This window comes from Neophocaena asiaeorientalis, unplaced genomic scaffold (assembly GCF_003031525.2).
Source record: "Neophocaena asiaeorientalis asiaeorientalis breed wild unplaced genomic scaffold, Neophocaena_asiaeorientalis_V1.1 scaffold171, whole genome shotgun sequence".
Taxonomy (NCBI): Eukaryota; Metazoa; Chordata; class Mammalia; order Artiodactyla; family Phocoenidae; genus Neophocaena; species Neophocaena asiaeorientalis.
Window position 1 is genome coordinate 6,825,583 of NW_020174013.1, and position 23,765 is coordinate 6,849,347.

Sequence of the window (23,765 nt, forward strand, 5' to 3'; positions counted from 1 at the left end):
GGGAGTTGGGAGAGAGTAGACAGGAGAGACCTGTGAACAGGTTCGCTGAATTAATGTGTCAATAGAGGGGCAGCAGGGGAGGTTAGGTCGGAGCCACAAGCTAGGAAACTATCAGATGACATTCATGTAGGCACTTTCTCCAAACTGCTGCTTAGAAAAAATGTTCTTGGTTCTGCAGCAAGACCCAATGAGGTGTCCTAAAGCAGAGTTTCTCAAACTTGAGTGAGCATCAGAACCACCTGGAGGGCTTGTTAAATCACAGGCTGCTGCCTGGGCCTCACCCCCAAAGTTTCTGATTCAGGAGGGCGGGGGTGGGGGCTGAGAATCTGCATTTCTAACAAGCTCCCAGGTGATGTTGCTGCTAGGCCACGTACTTCAAAACCACTGCCCTCAGGGGATGGTTTTTTCTTTTAATTAATTAAAAAAATTTTTTTAATTAATTTTTGGCTGCGTGTGTCTTCGTTGCTGTGCGCAGGCTTTCTCTAGTTGCGGCGAGTGGTGGCTACTCTTCGTTGCGGTGCATGGGCTTCTTCTCATTGCGGTGGCTTCTCTTGTTGTGGAGCACAGGCTCTAGGCGGCCGGGCTTCAGTAGTTGTGGCTCACGGGCTCTAGAGCGCAGGCTCAGTAGTTGTGGTGCATGGGCTTAGCTGCTCCGCGGCATGTGGGATCTTCCCGGACCAGGGCTCGAACCCATGTCCCCTACATTGGAGGTGGATTCTTAACCACTGCGACACCAGGGGAGTCCCAGGTGATGGTTTTAATAAAACCAACCATGCCTCAATCCCACCCTTGTAGATTCTGATTCGGTTGGTTTGGAGTTGGTCACAGACATCTGGAGTCTTTTTTTTAAAAAAATATTTATTTACTTATTTGGGTGTGTCCGGTCTTAGCTGCAGGCATGAGGGATCTCTCCTTGCAGCGCGCAGGCTTCTCTCTAGTTTTGGTGCATGGGTTCTAGAGCGCACATGGACTTTGTTGCCCTGCAGCATATGGGATCTTAGTTCTCCAACCAGGGATTGAACCCGTGTCCCCTGTATTGGAAGGCGGATTCTCAACCACCGCGCCACCAGGGAAGTCCTGACATCTGGAGTCTTTTTTTTTTTTTTTTTGCGGTACGCGGGCCGCTCATTGTTGTGGCCTCTCCCGCTGTGGAGCACAGGCTCCAGACGCGCAGGCTCAGCGGCCATGGCTCACGGGCCCAGCCGCTCCGCGGCACGTGGGATCCTCCCCGACCGGGGCATGAACCCATGTCCCCTGCATCGGCAGGCGGACTCTCAACCACTGCGCCACCAGGGAAGCCCCTGGAGTCTTAAGAACAGGTAATTCTGCTCTGTGCCCCAGCTGAGAACCACACTCCTCGGCTACGACTTTCATAGGGGCTCACAGGGTTTTCGGGATGGGTAGTAGGGGCTGCAGTTCCAAAGAGCACAGCTGATTCCAGCCCAGTACTTCACCACAGTGAAGAACTAGAAAGTTCACTGCCCCCCATTTTCTCTTACCAATAAAAACATCAAAGGAGGGGAAACCCCCAAGAATTCAAAAGAATGAATAAACTCTATAAAGGCCCCTTGCAGGCAGGCCTTTGATACTGGCTCATTATATACAGGTTCTGTTCTAGGGCTAGGGTGTAGCAGTGAATTAGAAAGACCAGGCTCTGCTCTCATGGAGTTCCCATTTAGATGTGGACCACAGAACACCCTCTGCCAGAGTGAGGGGCTCTCTGGGCAGAACAGGAGGTTGGGATTAGAAACACGAGCAGCAGCAGTGACTAAAAAGGATGTATTGCTTTCCCCTCTAGCACAGCAGTTTCTCAGCCCGGGAGGTACATTAAATTTATCTGGAGAGTTTTAGAAAAACACTTATGTCAGGGGACACTTGACTGCATCTCTGGGGCGAGCCTGGTTTCAAGGTGACCCAGGTGATTCTATTGTTCAGCTGAGGTCACAGCTACTGTTTTATGGGCTCTGCACCCCACAGCACGTAGAGCTCACCAAATGGATCTCACAACCAGGATTTCTTCCTAGTGAAGCACAGTTTTGTGTCCTGCCCTACCAAACGCATTTCAAAGTTGAGATCAACACCAAGTACTTGTTTCCATTTTTGTGAGGGCCTGCTGTCCACAAGATACAAAACAAACAAACAAACAAACAAACAAACGATACAAAAAAAGTCAAGTTAGTTCTTTGATGGCACTTAGTTCTTCTTCAGTCTGAGGTCTGGCAACTCTCTTCTCTAGAAGATAACTTTTCTACTTGCAATTTCAATTTTGCCAGCTTTGGGTTGCCTCCTTTCTATCTTTCCTGGAAAGTCAAGTGTTCCAATTAAAGAATCAAGTCCCTCCCCTTTAATCGCCCCATCTTATTTTTCATTATTTAGATGATTTTTATAAACTCTTGTTAATTGCAGTTTTTTCCCAGCCCTCCTTGTTTGGAATATCTTTGGATTTTCCCAACAGTGTAGTCATTTTAGTCACCCAAGTATGTGTGACTGATTCTAAACATCCAATTTGATTTCACTTTTGGAATTAACTTCTTTTTTTCTTCTTTAGAGCAAGCATATTTCTAGCCTTCAAAGGAATGGCTTATTGGCTGGATTCACTTGGAAAGACAATACCTCCTGCTGTGCTATGTCCCGGTTCAATGGAGAAATAATTCTCAAGTTTGGAATTCAAGAATCAATCAAATATCAAAAACAATGTGACAGGCTGGTATAAGTTGCCAACATTTTATTTTGTAAAGAAAGGATGTTAAAAACCTACCATCTATTATTTCATGAAAGAAAGGCTATCTGAACACCAAAAAAGTCATAGATTCCTAGTGTCATCATAAAGGACAATTCTTTAAAAAAATGTGGTTTAAAGAAAAATTTGCTATAGTTGTCATTTTGCTATAGTTTTATTGTGAAAATATCATCAGGGAGTAGCATTAGGGAACTGCAGCTTTGGAGAAGTTGATCAAGTTTCCTGAGGTTGATGTGTTTGGAGAACATGCCCAGCCTGAACAGAGGTGTCCTAGAGAGGAATGAAGGGACTTTGCCGAGTCCCTCAGGACAGCGAGTAGAGTGTCTGTGAGAAGGAGCAAAGTGGTCCATTCACACAATTCCCTCTGGGAATCTCAGATGTGTTATTTTAGCAGTTTTAGTTCTTTGGCGAGTTGCAGATTTCAGTGTTATGTCTGCAACCTGAACAGTGACTGCTAAATTAACTGGATTTCAAAGCTGCCATTCTCTAACCAACCAAGGTAGGGCGCTAACATCAACCCAGGCTGCTGAAAGAGGATTTAAAAAGCAGCACTACCTAGAGCATGGTCAGCTCCTAGTTCCCAAATCCTGTTCTATTATTTAGTGAAGTAAGTCTCCTCCCCAAAGGAGGAACACAGCCCCAAAGGGCAGGCCCACGGGGCATTTATCTTTGATTTTCTGAGCTACAGGTTTGTTAAAAAAAAAAAAAAAAAAAACAACGTAATTTTAAAAGATTCGTGTTAATCTAAATAGCTTTGACAAGAGCATTCTGGAAAACAATGTGGATGTGGATGATATCATTACCACATAATTATGGATATAGTGGAGTTTCACCATAAGAGCATTTAATTTAGGTGAATTTAACTCTAAGTACTCGGCAAACAGAGAGAAAGAGATTGAAAAATAACAATTAAGGGCTTCCCTGGTGGCCCAGTGGTTGAGAGTCCACCTGCCGATGCAGGGGACACGGGTTCGTGCCCCGGTCTGGGAAGATCCCACATGCCGCGGAGCGGCTGGGCCCGTGAGCCATGGCCGCTGAGCCTGCGCGTCCGGAGCCTGTGCTCCACAACGGGAGAGGCCACAACAGCGAGAGGCCCGTGTATTGCAAAAAAAAAGAAAAATAACAATTAAAAGCGAGAGGGCAGTTTCACCTGACATTCCAATCACTGAGCATATCCCCAGGATGGTGGCTGTGCTGTTACCTTAGACGACTGGCTCTCAAACTTCGGCGTACTCACCTCCAGAGTTCCTGATTCAGTAGGTCTGGGACGGGGCCCCCCAAATCACACTTCTAACAAATCCTGGGCGATGCTGCTGCTGATGCAGGGACCACACTTTAAGAACCACTACTTCAGACCATCTGAGATCATCCGTGCTTCTCATAGTGTAAACATCTTGCCATGCCGAACGTGTGTAATTCTAGTGTTTAATGGTGTTTGTTTTCGTACACCATGGCCCCTCATCATATGTCAACCCCTTCATCTAGTGCTCAACCAAAGAGCTCCTGAACATTACATAGTTCCTGGCCTTCGCTGTTAATGTCACGAACCAAGATAGCCTGATTGCTTTGTGCTGAGCTGGCCAAAATAAAAGGGGCCAGAGGGAGTAAGTGTACAGGCCCAAATTGACAGAGTTTTCTTGGCCCCAGCAGAGATGGTTATGGGAGAAGCTAAAACCCCAATAATCACAGCAAACGTGTTCTACTTGTAAGCAGCAATCAGAATCCATAAAGGGGGAAGGATCCTCCTCAGGACTGAAAGGACCAACAAAACAGAAAAAAAAATAGTTTCACTGCTATGGAGCAAGTCACTTACTGTGGATACCATGTAAATGGCAATGATACTGATTGTGCCACTATGGTGGTCACTTGCCACTGACTGAGCCTCAGAAGAATGTTCTGTTTTCTGCCTGACCTTGCACATGCTGTTCCCTCCGGCTTGAATGAATAAATGAACAAATGAATTTCTCTTTCATATATTGTAATGGTTCTGAATTCTCTGATACCATTTGGTCAAGAAAATTTTGTAGAAATTTCCCCTATCCTTCCCCCCCCTCAGAATCTCTACCCTCCTTAAAGAAGTAGAGAGTGAGGAAATACGAAGCAGATTTTACTTTTAAGGCATAATGAAAGGGCCAACTTTTTCTGTTTCAAAGATCTGTAGCTCTGGTTAGAGAGATCTGTAATCAGATCCAACAAAAGTTCTTATCTGGAACAGTTGATAAACTGGTTCTAAAAATAATCACAGACGATAATTTGTACACTCCGTGAATGTTAATGTCCTGTTATGTTATTTCTCGGTTTAAAAAAACCTGTATTTGTAGAGAAAAGGAAACCACAGGAACTACAACAACATCAACAACAAACCAACTGATTTAATAAATCTTGGCTTCTCCTTATCGAAGGGAAATTCCATTCTTCTGTTTAATCCTCTGCCCCTCCCAGTAAACTGTAATCCAGACCCGAGGGGCCCTTCCAGTTACAAACATGTAGAATGACCAATGGAAGGGTTTGGAGACTAACTTTGTCTAGAGAAGTGCCCTGAACTGGTACTAGTTGTTTATTTCTTGCCTACTTTTGTTTCTAGGTCTCTGGACTCCTAGGTCTCTAGGTCTCATGCCCGGCTTTCATAGGTATGGTGCCTGACACACACCCCTTTGAAAACATTCCCCCTTTCCCTTGTCCCAGCCTATTCTCAAAGTATTTTTTTAAGCACAGAATTCCTTATCTGCTGTTGAGGAAGAAGGAAGAGTTTCTGAGAATACTATTTGAAGGACTCTCTAGTCAACCCGTAAAATAGGCACAGTCCCAGTGGCTTGGACAACACAGAGTCAGAAGAGCTCTGAAAGGATTTGGGTAGGCTAAAAATGAGCTCATCAGGCACTGGGTGGGACCAGCAGTTTTTACTTCTCACCTCCACCCATCATCCCATCCCTGCTTCTGCCCAACACTGGGAGGAAGTCAGGAAATACTTGTGGATAAACACATGACAACCCAAAGACACAAACATAAAATTACTTCTAAGTAATACACTGCTTTGGATTCTTTGTCAGCGAATTGCTCCTAAGGACAAGACTGGGAAATCAGAAACTTCCTTATCATCACACCTTAGACATCCCTGTTTAATTTAACCTTTTCCCCACAAAGGACCTCAGGCTTCTCTTCCACCCTTAGGCAATGAGATATAGTGTGAAATCAGCTTGAGAGTCTTGGTAGCTGGCTGGGAAGACTCCTTTAAATAACTGGGGCTTACCTCTGTTGTCTCACCTGTAATGAGAGACTAGGACCACTGATTTCAATCCCTTGCCAGCACTACAGTTTACAGTTCTGGAAGAAACAGACTCTAAGACTGAAGAGGTTCCTGGCACCACTGGACTACATCAATGTCTCTGGGAATGATGCTACAAGGTATAGTTTACAGCTGGCAAACCCAAGAGAGTCTGGCTGGACTGCAAATGCTACTTAATGTGAAGTCTGGCCCCAGCCAGGGAGGAATTAAGTAAATTCTGCCAGATGGGCAATGGAGGTGAGTCTGGGAGTAAGCATACCTGGCCATGGGACCAGCAGAAGCTCTGTCTCCTCCTCTGGATGAGATGACCATTCATTTCTTTGTTCTTGCTACCAATATTACTTCCTAATAGCTGCTTTTCTTACAGTGTTGGATTTTTCCTTTTGTGTTACTTTTCATGGAGTTTTTACAATTTTTTTCATGTGACCTTCACCTCAATCCTCTGAAGGTATTATCCCCACTTTGCAATTGAGGAACTAAGAGGTTTCAAAACAAAGTGATGAAAGTGATTTCTGCTTTAACCCATGAAAGTTTAACTGCTACAGAAATTGCCCTTTGCCATAAACAACTAGAAAACTAGACAAATGTATGAAACTATCGTTTTTAAACATCAGACATGAGTAGTATGTTTCCCTGAGAGAAGGAAACAAACAAGGTAGGCCTTATAGTTGCCCTGGACTACTACCTAGAGGCAACTTCCATGCCCCAGCACAGAGAGGGGGAACCCAGAGCCCAGAGATCTTGCTGAGCCAGAACAACTGGATATTCATATGAAAAAAAACAAAAAAAGAGAACTTTGACCTTATCTCATGACATACACGAAAATTAGCTTAAAGTGGACCATGGATCTAAATGTAAAACCTTAAATAGCAAACTTTAGAAGAAAACCTGGGACCTCTCTGGCGGTCCAGTGGTTAAGATGCCACGCTTCCAATGCAGGGGGTTGGGGGTTCAATCCCTGGTCGGGGAACTAAGATCCCACATGCCGCGCGGCACGGCCAAAAAAAAGGAAAAAAAAAAACAAAGCAAACTTTAGAAGAAAACCTGAGAGAACATCATTGTGACCTTAGGATAGGCAAAGACTTCTTTACTAGGGCACAAAAAGCATAAGACACAGAGAAAATGGATAAATCAGACTTCATCAAAATTAAAAACAGTTGCTCTTCAAAAGACATTGTTAAGGTTTTCCTTGGTGGCGCAGTGGTTGTGAGTCCGCCTGCTGATGCAGGGGACACGGGTTCGTGCCCGGGTCCGGGAAGATCCCACATGCCGCGGAGCGGCTGGGCCCGTGAGCCATGGCCGCTGAGCCTTCACGTCCGGAGCCTGTGCTCCGCAACGGGAGAGGCCACAACAGTGAGAGGCCCGCGTACCGCAAAAAAAAAAAAGACATTGTTAAGAAAAAAGACAAGCAACAGATAGGTAGAAAATCTTTAACAAATGTTTGTATAAAATACTTATATCCAGAACACAGAACTTTCACTACTCAATAATAAGAAAAACACAATTTAAAAAAGAAATGTGCGAGAGATTTGAATAGACACTTTACCAAGAAAGATATATGTATGGCAAATATGGTACACGAAAAGGTGCTCAGCATAACTGGTCATTAGGGAAATGCAAATTAAAATCACAGTGAGACACCACTACACATGTACCAGAATGGCTAAAATTAACAAGAGGGGCAATACCACATCTAGATGAGGATGCAGAATAACTGGGCCTCTCATACATTGTTCCTGGGGATGCAAAGTGGTAAGGCCCTTTGGAAAGCAGTTTGGCAGTTTCTTATTACCTAAAGAATCCTTATCATATGACCTAGTAATTCCTTTCCTAGGTTTTACTTATGAAGGATAAAAACACATGGCCACACAAATACTTCTATGCTCAGAGCTGCATTATTCACAATTTCCAAAAAGTGGAATAATGCTACCAGAGCTGCATTATCCACAATTTCCAAAAAATGTATTTCAACTGGTGAATTAATATAAACAACACATGCATATAATGGAATACTACTCAGCAAGAAAAAGTCATGACACATCACATTAATAAAGGACAAAAATTATACGATCATCTCATTAGATGCAGAAAAAGAATTTGACAAAATCCAACACTCTTTTGTGATAAAAACACTCAACAAGCAAGAAACAGAAGGGACTTCTTCAACCTGATAAAGGGCATCTATGAAAAACCCACAGCTAACACCATATTTAATGGTGAAAGTCTAAAAGCTCTCCTCCTAAGATCAGGAACAAGGCACTTCCATTCAACATTGTACTGGAAGTTCTAGCCAGGGTGATTAGGCAAGAAAAATAAATAAAAGGCATCCAGATTGGAGAGGAAGAAGTAAAACCTATCTCTATTGCACAGGACATGATTTCATATACAGAAAGTTCTAAGTCCACAAAAACAGACAAACAAACAAAAGTAAGTTCAATAAGGTCATGGGATAAAAGATCAATATACAAATATCAACTACAGTTCTGTGTAGTAGCAACAGACAATCCAAAATTGAAATTAAGAAAATAATTTCATTTACAACAGCATCAAAAATAATAAAACAGGAATAAATTATTTAACAAAAGATGTTCATGAGGTGTACACTGAAAATTACAAAACATCACTGAAAAAAATTGAAGACCTAAATAAATGGAAGGACACCCTGTGTTCTGATCTGAATATCTGAAGATATAATATTATTATAGTGACAATACTCCTCAAATTGAACTACAGATTTAACATAATACCTATCAAAATCCTAATTGACTTTTCTTTTTCCAGAAGTTGACAAGCTGACCCTAAAATCTGAATGAAAATGTAAGGACTCAGCCAACATGATCTTGAAAACAAAGAACAAAGTTGGAGGACTCACACATCCTGATTTCAAGTTATCATAAAGCAACGATAATCAAGACAGTGTGGTCCTGGCATAAAGACAGACATACAGATCAATGAAATAGAACTGAGAGTCCAGAAAATCCATGTATTTATGGTCACTTGATTTTCTGACTGACCAAGGTGCCAAGACAATTCAATGGGGAAAGGTGAAGTCTTTTAAACAAAGAGTGCTGGGACAAATGGATAGTCACATGCAAAAGGATGAGGCTGGACCTGTACCTCACACCAAATACAAAAATTAACTCAAAATGGCTCAGAAACCGAAAAGTTAAGACACAGAACTATTAAATTCTTAAGAAGAAAATGTATACAAGTTTTTGTGACCTCGGATTAGGCAACAGTTTCTTAGATATGACATTAAAAGTATAAGGAACAAAAGAAAAAGCAGGTTGGACTTCATCAAAACTAAAAATTTTTGTACATTAAAGGACATTATCACAAAAGTCAAAAGTCAGTGCACAGAATGGGAGAAAATATTTGCAAATCGTATATCTGATAAGGAATTAATATCCAGAATATATAAAGAATTCTTACAACTCAAGAATGAAAAGACAAACAACACAGAGGATCAGAACAGACATTTCTCTAAAGAAGGTGTACAAAATGGCTCATTAGCATTAGAAAAGATGCCCAACATCATTAGCTATTAGGGAAATGCAAATCAAAAGCACAATGAAATACTACTTTATACCCACTAGGATGGCTATAATCAATAGATGGACAATAACAAGTATTGTCAAGGATGTGGAGAAATTGGAAACCTCATACATTGCCAGTGGGAATGTAAAATGGTGCAGTCTCTTTGGGAAAAGTTTGGCAATTCCTCAAAAACTTAAACTTAGAGTTGGCACATGGCCCAGCAGTTCTACTCCTAGGTAAATACCCAGGAGAACTGAAAGCATATATCCCCACAAAAACCTGTCCATGGATCTTCATAGCATTATTATTCATAACAGCCAAAAAGTGTAAACAATCCAAACGTCCATCAACTGATGAAACAAAACATGGGATATCTAACAATGGAATATCATTCAGTCATAAAAAAAGAAAAGACTCATGCTACAAAATGGATGAACCTTGAAAACTTTAAGTGAGAGAATCCAGACACAAAAGGCTATATGTTGTATGATTCCATTTACATGAAATGTTTAGAATAAGCTTTCAGAAACTTCTTGCTTAACTAATTTAACTGACATGGGCAACTAGTTTCAGATTATCTGTGAGGACTGGGGTTAGAGTAGGGCAAGACAGGAACACATAGAAGACTGAAATCACGGATGTTCTGAGACCCCAGCTGCCCACTGGAACAGTATTTGACTCCTGGGGTGGAAATGTGAGTACGAAGGTTTCATGACGTGGTTCTGTTACAGATCCAGACACTTGGCCCAACTCTCAACACTATTAACTCTGGTCACAGAAATGGGCAGTGGACCAGGAGCCAGGAAAGCTTGACTTTTTCACTAACCAGCTGTGTGACCTTGGGCAAGTCACTTAATTGTTACAGTTTCCACTCTACTTACTGATGAAATGATCTCTAAACTCTAAAATTCTAAGAATTGTGGGCCACTGTACTCAGCTTGGAATTAACAAGGGGTCAATACCACATGAACCTAGCAATCTAATAACACATCCTGTATTATTCTTTCTGAATGGTAGCTAGGAATCATCTGCTCATTTTAGGAGCTCACTGTTCCCTGGGAAAGAGACTTTTGGCAAAAGCAACAGTTCAAATGACAGTCCCAGTGTTTTGGAGAAAGGCAACTAACTTATTGATAACAAAGTCTATTTTTTTTTTTTGAAATTTCATAGCTGCAGACCCATAAATACAAAGTCCCTAGAAGACTCTAAAAATATGTTCTCAATTCCCTTTTATCTCCCACCCAGAGCTGAGAGAATAGCATCAACTGTGTCATATTAAACACATCTGCATCCAACACCGATAAAAGTGCATGACCACGGGAACAGATAAGAATTGTTTTCAATTTGTTCAGATGGGATTGGTTAAATTTAACCTAATTAGACCAAATAATCAAAGCAGGTGTTTGTAAGTTGCCAATGTTTTTATTCTCTGTAATTGTTTGGCTATATTTCCCAGGAACTTAGGTAAAGGAAGTTATAATATGTCAAAAAAAATCATTGACCTTATATTTATTCTTGTCACACATATATTATTCATGTTCAAGGCAGTACAAATACAAGGCATCACTGAATGCTTCTCACAGATTTTTACCACTTAACCACCATCAACATCTAAGCTGGCCTTTGGGAGGGCTTATGTTACCGAACTTCCATGATATAAACACAAGCAGTAAAAAATGAGAGCCTGTCTTCTAATCTTGTACTGATCTACAAGGCACACTGACTTGGCATTCAGACTATTTAGGGATCCTGACTTCATGCTCACAAGCTGGTCACTTTTAAGGCATTTAGAAGAAAAATAATAACAATAATAAAAGTTACATTCTAGTTAAAACAAAATGTTTATTGCACTTGGCAGAATGATGAGATCCGAACTATAAATGCCAACTAACAAAGAAACCACAAAATGCGGTTACCAGCAGCCTGGTATTAGGAAGTCTTTCATGCAGTGGCTGTAGGTCCACTTTCAAAGGGAAAAAGGGCAGGTAGCTGCCCGGGAGCGTTAAGCTTTCTCTTTCTAGTAACTAGCCCTGGGTACGCTCTCATATTATTCCACACACTCCGGAGACGGGAGATAGCAGTGCAGGCAAGGAAGTCCCCATAAAAGCATGTGATTGCGAAGCTACTGGGAAGGGGGATCCCTCTTTGAGGCCCGGGGATTCTGCAGCAGGGGCAGAAGCCCAGGAAGCTGAATCAACATAGGGCTCTAAGGCATCATCCCGGAGACAAGGAGTGGTTTTCCTGACTCAGGCCTGAGTGTGCTGCGGGTCCACGCTGGAGGTGGCTGGAGAGCGCGGGCTCTGCTCTCTTACTGTACAAGTGACGTCGGGCAGTTCTCTCTGTTCCTCAGTTCCCTCACGTCTAAAATGAAGAACCACTAGTACCTTCTTCACTAATGCGTGCAAAATGCTTGGCACAGTGCTTGGCATGGAGTTAAGTGCTCCGTACACATTGGCCATAATTTTTATGATCCCTACAAGGGCGATGATACTGAAAATAATGTTTCCTAAAAATTAGAATATAATGGGCCTCCCATATACATTTCAGGGGTAGGGAAACAGCCTTTTGAGATCACTTACACGATGTGGGTAGGATGGACAAATCCTTCTCCACCTGAAACACTTTTTGGAAACTGTCATTATGTCCTTTCTTTATTTCTTTGGGAATAACTAATCCTCTTCAAGATTCATATTTTAATATGTAACACATAATTACAAAAGAAATAACGGGGTTACATAAAATTAGTAAAATGGAGACTAGGAAAGGAAAAATCCACTCATAAACCCACCAAGAGAACTTAAACTGAAAGTCAGACAGTGCAAATAGGTAAAATATTTGTTTAAACAGTTGGTAAAAGAAAATGTTCAATTCAGTAGCTGTGAAAAACACAAATTTAAGGGGTGTGGGCATAAGAGAGAAATAGAAAGTCCACCTCTCAGAAAAAAGGGAGTAAATATTTAGTCAAGTTTCAGATAGTATTTCAGTAAACAGATATTTCAATGGAAAATTTCCAACCTGAGAGCAAATACTTTAAGATGGGTTTAAAATGAGAATGAAAGCTCTCCATTTCCCTGTCCCTGCCCAGACCTGTAACCCAGCCTCTGAGTCCTTGGAGCAGTTAGGCTCTTTCTTCCTCACCCCCCCAACTCCAATCGGGGACTATAATTTTCTTTCTAGCAGGAAACTGATACATACTAATGATGACAGCTGGATTCAGAAGAGGAAAAAGAATACAGGGGACAGAGAGTCCTTGTGGGTTTAAATCACTTTAAAACTCAAAACAAAACCCCCAGATTTGGAATTTTTAAAACCTAGTTAATGGCTAAGGAAACCTCAAATGATTGGGAAGTACTAAGATAAAAGTCTGAATTACACAAAACACATCATTATCTTAAGCTGTTCTAATCATTTTCTCTGCCTTTCCCCTTCACTGGTTTTCTCATTGTTTATGCCCCCAGCCCTTCAATGTTCTAAGACATTTTAGAGGTAGAAATAGCCGTCCAAGGTCACTTACAGAATAGTGTTTGAGAGGAGACAGGCAGATCCTCCTCCATCCAAAAAAGTTTCCCAGAAATTGACATTACTTCTTTTCTTTTAGAACAATTAATCTCCTTTAAGATTCATATTTAGATACAGTTACTGTTGAAATACATGTATATACACACACATGAATAAAACAGAATTATGTTATGTAAAATTGGTAAAATGGAAAATAAGAGGAAGAAATCCCCCTAAAATCACACCATGCTAAAACAACTATTTTCAGCATTGTACTGCCTTTAACTCTAGTCCTCCACTTTGGACCCCCCATCTCCCAAACTCTCAATGATGGTTATGACAATGCCCTGACATTCCATGAATGCATTTACAGTTTCATTCTTTTTCCGTGGCAAAGGAACCTGGCTCCATTAAGGATCCTAAGACTCCTTTAAGGATGGGGGCACAGAAAATGTCACTCTGTCTTAAAAACCACGTGACCCTACCCTCTGTCTTATATCCTCCGATAATCTCTTTTGCCTACGGGGTCAAGTTCGAGCTCCTTAGACTTTGGACCATGCCGCTCTCCTTGACTGAGTTCCCGCCTCCCAGCCTCACTTATAGTCACACCTCCTGTCCTTGAACCCAACACTGCAATCGCACTGTCCCAGTTCTTTGAAAGCTGTGCTGACGTGAGCGTTTGTGGCTGCAGACATGCTCCCTCCTCTGTCTATAACTACCCACCTGTCCTTTGCCCATCTGGTGGATTTCTACTCATCTTCAAAACTCTGCTCAACTACCTCCTCCTCTATGAAGGCTTCCTTGTCCTCCCAAGTAGAAACGACCTTTCATTCTTTAGTGCCTCCAGTGTATCCCATACACACTTCCCTTTATAGCATCTGTAATCCCTTTTTCGACCTACTTATAAGCCCCAAACATATCATGTGTCTCTCCAGATGTAGGTGCTTAACTTGTCTGACGTTAGCATGTCATGTCTGATGAACAACAAAAAAATAATGAACGATAACCACAAGATGATCCTTTTCTGGATCAGTCAGAGGGGCAGGAGCATCCCTAATCAAGTGGATTCCAAAGTGGATTCTTGACATTCCATGCCAGGTATGCTTCAGTGTTTTCCGAGGAAAGCAGGCATTTCTTCTTTCTTGAAAATGTTGAAGAACATGAGGAGAGTTGTAAATGTGAGGGATTGACCATAACTCTGCCAGGCTGCAGGAAACTGGATTAGATGCATAGTTTCCAGCCAGTGATAATTATAACGATGATAATAATAATAATGGTAGCTAAAATTTATTGAGCACTTATTCTGTGCCATACAAAGTACATTCTTTACATAGGACTTTACACGTGTTAGTTGACAACCACTCTAAGGTATAGATCCTATTATATCCCCAGTTACAATTGAGGAGAAGTGTCTCAAAGAGGTTAAATGACTTGCCTAAGGTCACGAAAGCTAGTAAATGGCAGACCTGGGATTCAAACCTAGGGATCTAGCTTTAAAGCCTATGTAGTGTACTCCCTACTCTGAGCTCTGTGAGCTTTAGAGGTAGATAGATGTGTATTTACAAACATATACACATAATATATACATTTGATTTGAATCTGGAAAATGAATTCACGTGTGATTGATGCATGAGTTTAAATGAGATTTGTATCTTGATGACACCTGTTACTATTCTAAAAACTGAGGAAAATTCTGCATTTCAATCAATCAGTTAATAACAAATCCATTTAATGCAGGCCTACTACTTGCTTAGTTGGGGGACACAGGACCTAACCACGATCCATTCTTTCAAGGCATTTACAAGGTAAAACTGTCACAATAATACTTAGAAATCATACTGAAATCTACACATCCAAGTAAGTGATCACCTTGTTTGGTGATACACTTAGCTATTGCTCAAACTGCCTTTGGAAATAATTTATGAAACACACAAGAATCGATTTAACTATTTTAAGCTCACAGTTTACTTTTATCCTAAACAGTGCTATCTACCTTAACTGCCATTTTATTTGACATTTGGTTAGTTCTAAATATCTAATTCATCCTCAAAGGAGGAGAATTTGCTACCACTATTTGTGTGGATGTAGTATATGAATACATACAGTCATATAGAAGACACATACATATATATCCTGTGGTTTACGAGGGCAATTCCCAAAGGACTGGAAAAAATCAGCGCTTGTCCAATAGGAATATATGAGCCATATATGTAATTTTTGATTTTCTGATAGCCACATTTTAAAAAGAAACAGATGAAATTAACTTTAATAATACTTTTTTTTTTGCAGTATGCGGGCGTCTCACTGCTGTGGCCTCTCCTGTTGCGGAGCACAGGCTCCGGAGGCACAGGCTCAGCGGCCATGGCTCACGGGACCAGCCGCTCCGTGGCATGTGGGATCCTCCCGGACCGGGGCACGAACCTGTGTCCCCTGCATCGGCAGGAGGTCTCTCAACCACTGCGCCACCAGGGAAACCCTAATGATACTTTTAATTTAAACAAATATATCAAAAATATTATCATCCCAATGTGTAATAAATGTAAAAATTATTGAGAAATTTAACCTTTTTTTCATACTAAGTCTTCGAAATTTGGTGTGTATTTTATTCTTATAGAACACCTCAACTTCGATCAGCCACATCTCAGTTGTTCAAGAGCCGCATATGGTTAGTGACTGCCATACTGTAGAGTGCAGGATTAAATATTTAGAGCTATAGCTGTCATGTTAGAAAAAGAGTAAAAGTGCCCCACCCCTTGCATATCTTCCTCTGAAAAGTAATGACTCTAAGAGGTATAATACATTAATGCAAGTGAAATACCGTTGAGTAATAAACAACAGCTTGTGATCACATTTAATTGGGGCACAAACGCTAAATAATGCAAGAGTTTGTGGAAAGGATGATTCCAAAAGGCCGAAGTCATCTTCATGGAGGAACCTAGCTCATCAGTAAAGGACAGGCAATTGGAGAAGAAAGAAGGGTATTTTACAACATTCAAGGGTTAAACCCTTCCAGACAAGGAATAATGGTACGAATACACCAAGAAACGCTTAGTTCAGAAAAACCTAATGAGTATAGTCAACCACACAACTATGATAGGAACAGTGAATGGATTTGTAAGTAGTGAGCTACTCTTTCACAGACAAGGCTCTTTAGACATTAAGCAGAGAAGTATCACTAACCTACATGAAATTTTGAACTGAAATACAAAAATGGTAGAAACCCCACATGATTTACTTGGTAACACCTGATTCATAATCTCTTTATATAAAATCTCTGGACCCCAGTTAACTCAAGTGTAAAATAAAGTGGACGCAACCCTGAGGTCCCTTATAGCTAGGGTGACCTGTGATTTATTGTGCAAACCTGGACACTTTCAAGAGTAAAAGGGGCACTATTAATAATTATGCTGGGGTAAGAGGTATAAACTAGAAGTGTTTCACAGCCATAAAACTATATGATCCTCTTCTACCAAAAGGATGCAACAGCTACCCCTATGCAGGGACGTGGAGCTGATCAAAGTCCAGGTGTGTTCTTATTACCTCTGCATGGCCACAGGGGCCTTGTGGGCTAATATGCATTGATACGAGTGAGGCAGCTTCGCACCTCCCCCCCAAAGCATTTTAAATTGGCTTGAATTTGGGAACAGGGTTCCATATGGACAGAGCTGGACTCTGACAGCCTGAATGTATTTACTGAAGACAACAAATCATTGACAGACTAAATGTAACAGAGGAAAGGCCTGGCCTGCTTGTACTCAAAATCTGACTTTGTAATTGTAGCCTCCTTTAGACAGGCCTAATCAATTAGAAGAGGCTGATTTTAACCAGTTGCAGGCTCATTACCCTGCATTCCAGTTTGTGTTGATGAAAATCAGTTTCAGTCTGTGGCCTGGAACTCATGTACAGCACTTCCTGAGGCCTCTTATATAAACACATCAAAACATTTTTTTATTTGGAGCTGCCCCTCTCCCTTTTAAGAAAACCACTTTGTGAATCATGATGAAAATAGAACAATTGCATGTGGATCTGGGGCCCATACCAGGAAATATACATGACACCAGGGAACACATATAAAGTCAGAGCTCAAGGTAGCCAGGGGTGGATTTGAGATTGAGTCTCAAATATCCAGGCTCCAGCATCAAATGAGTCCACTAGGCTATCTCTATAAAATGGAACAGAATGAACTCTGAGTTATTGAAAATGATGACCTTTCAAAGAAAATGCACGAAATAGGAAAGAGCCAAGGTCTCAGAAATACAGAGGTATCTGAGTAGAGTCCAGACTCTTCCCTGAATGACCAAATAGAAAACAAACTTGCAACTAAACAAGGACAAGTTTCCTTGGGAAGCTTCTATGAGGAAACCGTATGATACTATGTTTAATTTTGATATGTGGTTAGTCCTGCAAAAGTAGAAGGTGGGGGAGTGCGTAGTAGAGCCGCTCAATACCCTACCTACATTTCAAAGACCTGTAATCATTCCAAAATATGATATAAATATGACTCATACCTGGCTGGTTGCCTTTTGAGGGTTTGTCAAGACAGCAAGTCAACAGGAAGAGAATATCAATATACACAGCTCTGGTCACCAAACATGGATTTTGCCTAGAAAAGTAAAGAACAGAAAATAAATTGATATTTTCTCTCTCTGAAGCCTGAGTCACAGAAAAGAGAAAATGGGTATTTTCTACGAGGCACGTCATGAGGCTCAGAGTTGTAACGAATGTAAAAATGATGGACAGTCACCAATGGTGAGAACACAGGAGCAAGTCAAGGAGAAAATGAAGTCCTAGTGCATATGGTGGAGGCTGGGGCTGTGAGTGTACGAAACAGAGAAAACTCTATGCTCTGGCTCCAGAGAAAATTAACTGAAAACAGACGACAACCAATATCTGATCCCAGTTATTTGGAAACAAGGGGGTGGGGGGAATACGACACCATTTTCTGTTATCTTCCTCTGAACTGGACAAATTTAGGGCGAAAATCATTGGTTATGAATATCACTGATTTAGCATTTCGGAGGAGAATTGCACTCACATGTGATAAACCATATTTACAGACTTAAAATAACCAGCTGAAAAAACAAACACGCGAACAGCATTAACAAACGCTGCAACAGACATTCCTTTCCCGATAAATGAGATTTTTTTCTTTTTTCAGTAAATGGAGCAGCTCTTTTTTACGCTTTGAACCACACGCTGGAAAAAGTAAGTGGGCTCCAATTTAGGGGGTCTAGATAAAAAAGAATGAAGACCTTCTTTTGAGTACAGCACCGAAAGTCCCCGGCTCTGAGCCACAGTTCATATTGACCATGAAAAGGGCCCAAACCTCCTTGGTGCACTAAGAACTCAGGGCAAGCAGTAGAAACAGTAGGGACAGATCTGGGTTTGAAAGCTGGCTTTGCCACTTAGTATCTCTGTGACCTGAATCAGATTCCTAAACGTGTACAACTGACACCCTAATCACCTCACCTCACGGTGAATCACTGTGAGCACTGATGTGGTACATTCCCTGCCCTGCTCCCCTGCCTCCGACCTACGATGAGGGAAGGGCACAAGTTCTGGTTAGTATATTTCCATCTGGCTTGATCCCTCAATCCATCCTTCTCACTCCCTGTAAATTAACAGTTTTACCATTTCCCTAAAGTTTATTCACACTCTGTCCTGAACTGCCCATATCCTAGGGATACGCATGATTTGCATGAAAAGCAAATCAGATACTTTTAAGTTAAAACTGTCTTGTTTCAAGGTCTCCCCATTGTTGACCTGCCTCACTTCTGTCCCACTGACTTGCTTCACCTACAGTATCTGCTTGCTCCCTGACATAACTACTAGTTTATGTGTGTATCTCACATTTGGCCTAATTTCATACCTACGCCTGGCTATTTTAAAAAATTAGTTTTAAAAAACAGGTAACACATGCACATGGTATAAAAATAATTCAAACAGTACAAAAGGGTATGCAGTAAAAATAAAGTTCCTTTTCCATGCCCCCACCATCTACCCACATGTTCTATTCCCCTGAGGCAACCGCTATTACTACTTTCTACAGTATACCCTGCCAGACACATTCTATTCATTTACAAGCATCTATCTATAGCTACCCACTTGTTTATTTTTATATAAGTAGTGGTTTACTACATACTAAGTTCTGAGTATTACTTTTTTTCCTGCTAATATATTTTAGATATATCATTCTATTAAAAACAGAGATTTGCCTTATTTAACTCTTTTTTTTTTTTTTTTTTGCGGTACGCGGGCCTGTCACTGTTGTGGCCTCTCCCGTTGCGGAGCACAGGCTCCGGACACGCAGGCTCAGCGGCCATGGCTCATGGGCCCAGCCACTCTGCGGCATGTGGGATCTTCCCGGACCGGGGCACGAACCCGTGTCCCCTGCATCGGCAGGCGGACTCTCATCCACTGCGCCACCAGGGAAGCCCTTGCCTTATTTGTTAAATGGTTGTGAACTGCTCCATTTCATGGATGTACCTGTCCCCTACTGAAATAATTCAGATTGTTAAAGATACTTTGCTGAAAACAACGCTGCAATAAAGATATATGTACATGAGTTTTATGCATATGAATGAGTACTCAAAAGAGAAATCCCTAAAAGCTGAATTGCTGGATCAAGATATTTGCACATTTAAAATTTTGCTTGATTTTGATAAGATGCTCACCAAAGAGACTGTACCTATTTATACTTTCACCAACAGTGTGTAAGAATCCCACCCACCAACAACCTGACCAACACAGTAATTAAACTTTTAGACCTTTGCCAAGCTAAGTGAAAAATAGTATCTCATTGTTTTAAGTCACAATTATTTTATTATAAGTGAGGTTAACCATCCCTTCATATGCTTCTCATATGAATTTCCTTTTCTGTCAACTGTAATCAAATCTCCTGTCCATTATGTTATTGGTCTTTTCCTTATTGATTTGTAGGAGCTCTTTGTATATTAAGGAAATCTGCCCTTTGTCACATGTGTTGCAAATATGTTTTTGCAGTTTATCATCTGTCTTTTAACTTTATTTATATTTTTTTGCAATTCAAAAATGTTTAGTTTTATGCAGTCAAATATATTAATATTTTTATCTATGCCTTCTGGATTTTACGTCATGCTAACACTCTAACCCTTCTCCAAGATAAATATAGGTATACATTTTTAAATTTTCCCATATTTTCTTCTAGTACTTTACAGTTCCTTTTTTTGTTCTTGTTAACATTTTGATCTATTTGGAATTCCCCCTCCCCAAATGTTACCCCTATCTTTTGTCTCTATCCAATTTTCCCCAGGTCAGTCCATAACTTGACCTGTGAAGTTGAAAAGCCCACAGTCTATGAAAACTTCTTTAATGATATTTCCAGTTCTGGCATTTCCACTGTGTAACAGGTGGGATATCCTCCCCTCCCCGCAGAGAAATGGTCACTCAAGAAAGAAAGCAAGAAAACCTAATGCCAGGGGTTAATGAATTATCAGACATGAAGCACAGGGCTGAATAATAAATGGTCTGCAGATAGCAGGTGGAAGGCCTCCTGAGCATCCAGCTTTGAGCTAGGTGCTGGGAAGAGATGCACATGAAATGATTTCTGACCTCGGAGAGTTTTGTCTCATTATGGAGACAGAAACAAAGACAAACTTCAGGACAGGATGTAAGGAGTTAAGGGAAAGAACATATTAGGGTGGACTGGAGACATGGAAATGGGTTTATGAAGATGTAATTCCAACCGGACTGTGAACGATGGGAAGAATTTAGATAGACAAAGTTGACAAGGAAGGGGATTTTGAGAGGGGGCAATAGATGTAGGAAGAAATGAGTTTGGCTTGTCCAGGGACCTGGAGAGACCAGTCTGGGAAGACAGAGAATGTATTGAGAAGGTGGAAACAAGAGTGAGGCAAGCCAGGCTTTCAGGAGATGGGATACTCCGTGCTAACTGGTGCTCCTCGGTGTGCTCCTTGCTCCATTTGGCCTCATAGAGTCATAGCTTCTCACCCTAGATGTTTTTCTGCTGGTGAAGCCATACGGAACCATCAAGGGAAGTTTCTGGGAAACTGGTTTGACTTTCAAGTCTGGAGGAACTCAGGGGCCTCCCCTCCTACCCCTGACCCTACAGGGTTTCAAGCCTACTTTCCATGAGATTTTTAGCTAGGTTAATATATTTTTTTTTAATTTCTAAATGAATAGGGAGGAAAGGCTGGCAATCTTTAAAGCCCCCTGCCAGGCTGAAGTGTTCTGCATCTTCTTTTTTTTTTTTTTTGTGGTACGCGGGCTGCTCACTGTTGTGGCCTCTCCCGTTGCGGAGCACAGGCTCCGGACGCGCAGGGTCAGCGGCCATGGCTAATGGGCCCAGCCGCTTCGCGGCATGTGGGATCTTCCCGGACCGGGGCACGAACCTGTGTCCCCTGCACCGGCAGGCGGACTCTCAACCACTGCGCCACTAGGGAAGCCCTGCATCTTCTCTTGACCTGGCACAGGCTGCCGACCTTGCAGGCCTCCTGGGACACCGCAGGGACCACTCTGACTGCTCCCATAACTGTGAGGCTCTAGGCCAAGTCTAACATAGTCTAACGAGATCATGGGAGGCTCCCTCAAAGGCTGCTGCTCTTGATTCCAGGAAACAGAGAGGATTTGGGGCTACAAAGGAGTCCCATCCGTGGTTTCTCCTTTGAGACTGACTCGGAGAGAAATTGTGGCCTGGAGTCCACTGTTCGAGGCTCCACCCTCGAGGACAGCCACAGCCTCAGCCTCAGAACATCACCGTCTGGAATCAGAGTTGGGCTTCACTCTGAACTGGCTTCTAAGTCAGGAAAATAATTTTTTTTTCTCTCCCTATTACTTGATGTTTGTTCTGACTTGGAAATGGTACGCTGTGAGTTCAGGGTGAGCCAGAGGTTTGTTCTCTGTCTGTCAAGCCACTTTGATGATGGGAATAAAATCCTGGGAAAGAGCAAGCCAGCTGGACAGGAAACCAAGCCACAGGGTTTTGGTGGGTTTGGGGATTTTTTTCTTCCCCCAAATGGAAAAATCCTGGCATGGGCCATGGTATAATAAAGATTTAGAGTGTTCGAAAAAAGTCAGGAGTGGTCAGGGTCTAACAGATGGGCTGAAAAACAGCATAATAGTGGTTTTAGAAGGAGTAGCAGGAATCAGGTACTACGAGGACTAAGTTTACATATATAAAATGAAATGAAGGGCTTGTTAAAATTCTTTCTTCCACTCTTTTTATCATTTGTCCCTTGACAAACACCCACCTGAGAACCTGATCTCTGAACTTCATTAAACCTCCTGCCCTCTCTCCTGGAAGTTGGGAGAGGCAGAAGGCAGGGCCGAGACAGGAAGGCTTCCCAGACTCATCCACAATGGCCCTAGTGTCTAGAGGACAGCAGGAGCTCTTGGGAAGTCTGTGATAAATTATTCACTTCTCCTTTCCCTTCCGGAATTCCAGTGGCTGCAGAGCTTTTTAACTGCAGCCCATTCATTCAGAAAACATTTACTAAGAGGAAACTGAGAGCCAGGAATAGTGCCAGGGTATGGAAATATGAAGATGAAATGCTTCAGCGACACAGTCACTGCCCTCAAGGAACTTAGAGTCCTGAATAGTGTTTTTCAAACTGTAGGTTATGACCCATTTTGTTAGTTATGAAATAAACTAGTAGGTGGTGACCAGCATAAGAGAAAGAAAGGAAGGAAGAAGAAGAGGGGGATGGAGGAGGAAGGAGAGAGCTAGCTAGGGAAAGGAAGGAGGGAGAGATGAAGAAAATATAATCCAGTACAATAAAGCAGTCAGGGTAAGCATCATTCCCTTAAATTGTTTGTTATACACAGGATTTCTATAAAATCCTTGCCCAGAAAGAATTTTTAATAAATTATCTTTGATATGGTATAATTTATAAAATGTAATAATTTTAAGTAAAAATATTGATTGATTTAGTCTAACTCCTTTCTTTTTCTTTTCCAGGTTATAAGTCACCCTCTATTATACTGAATGGTATCAGTGGGGTATGCTTGATATCCAAAATGATGGTGGATATGTCGAATGCTAACATTCCCAAAATTGAATACTCGAATAAATCTTGAGTAAATTCTCTGTCTGTTGCATTTTTTTTTTTTTGCAGACTGTTCATATGTTACATAGACAGTAAAATATCAAACTATACAAGATTTCATAGGTGTGTGTATATATGTATATATATGTGTATATATACACACATATACACACACACACACAGTACAAAGTCATCTGTAAAATGTATTTCTTGTTGTGAGTGGCTGTCAGAAAACCTTGAAAGCCACTAGTTTAGTGACAGAAACACACAACCAATCATATGGTATGATGGGTGGGTGCCCAAAGGAAGGGTTGACAGAGTGAAATTTAAGGATGGGGAAGGGGGAAATGCCTAGGTGAGTCCAGAAGTGCCTTGGCAAAGCTGGAGGATGAGGGGGAGTCTGGGAGACAGACCGTGGACAGAATGACCCCAGCAGAGGAAGCACCATGTCCAAAGATGACAGCATGTGACATGTTTGAAGAATAACAAGAAGTGCAAAGAGGATGTGGAAGGGGAGGGACAGCAGGAAACGACAGTGGATGGGTGACATGCCCCAAATGGGAGTGCTGAGGAGTGACCTTTAAGAGCTCCAAAAGCTCCAAAGGGTTGAAGCGCTAGTGGCACCCCATCGATCCAAGTCATGCTGGAAGGCTGGGATCCC

General features: G+C 41.6%; 1 protein-coding gene across 4 annotated transcripts in view; it reads right to left on the bottom strand.

The window, feature by feature from the left end:
- The window catches only part of THADA (THADA armadillo repeat containing), a 307,233-nt gene that overhangs the window by 61,600 nt on the left and 221,868 nt on the right, over positions 1–23,765 (bottom strand). For all 4 annotated transcript variants that reach the window (XM_024753496.1, XM_024753497.1, XM_024753498.1 and 1 more), the window contains one exon: positions 17,570–17,664. In XM_024753496.1, coding sequence (XP_024609264.1) covers positions 17,570–17,664 — 95 coding nt within the window. The remainder of the gene's footprint in view (positions 1–17,569; positions 17,665–23,765) is intronic.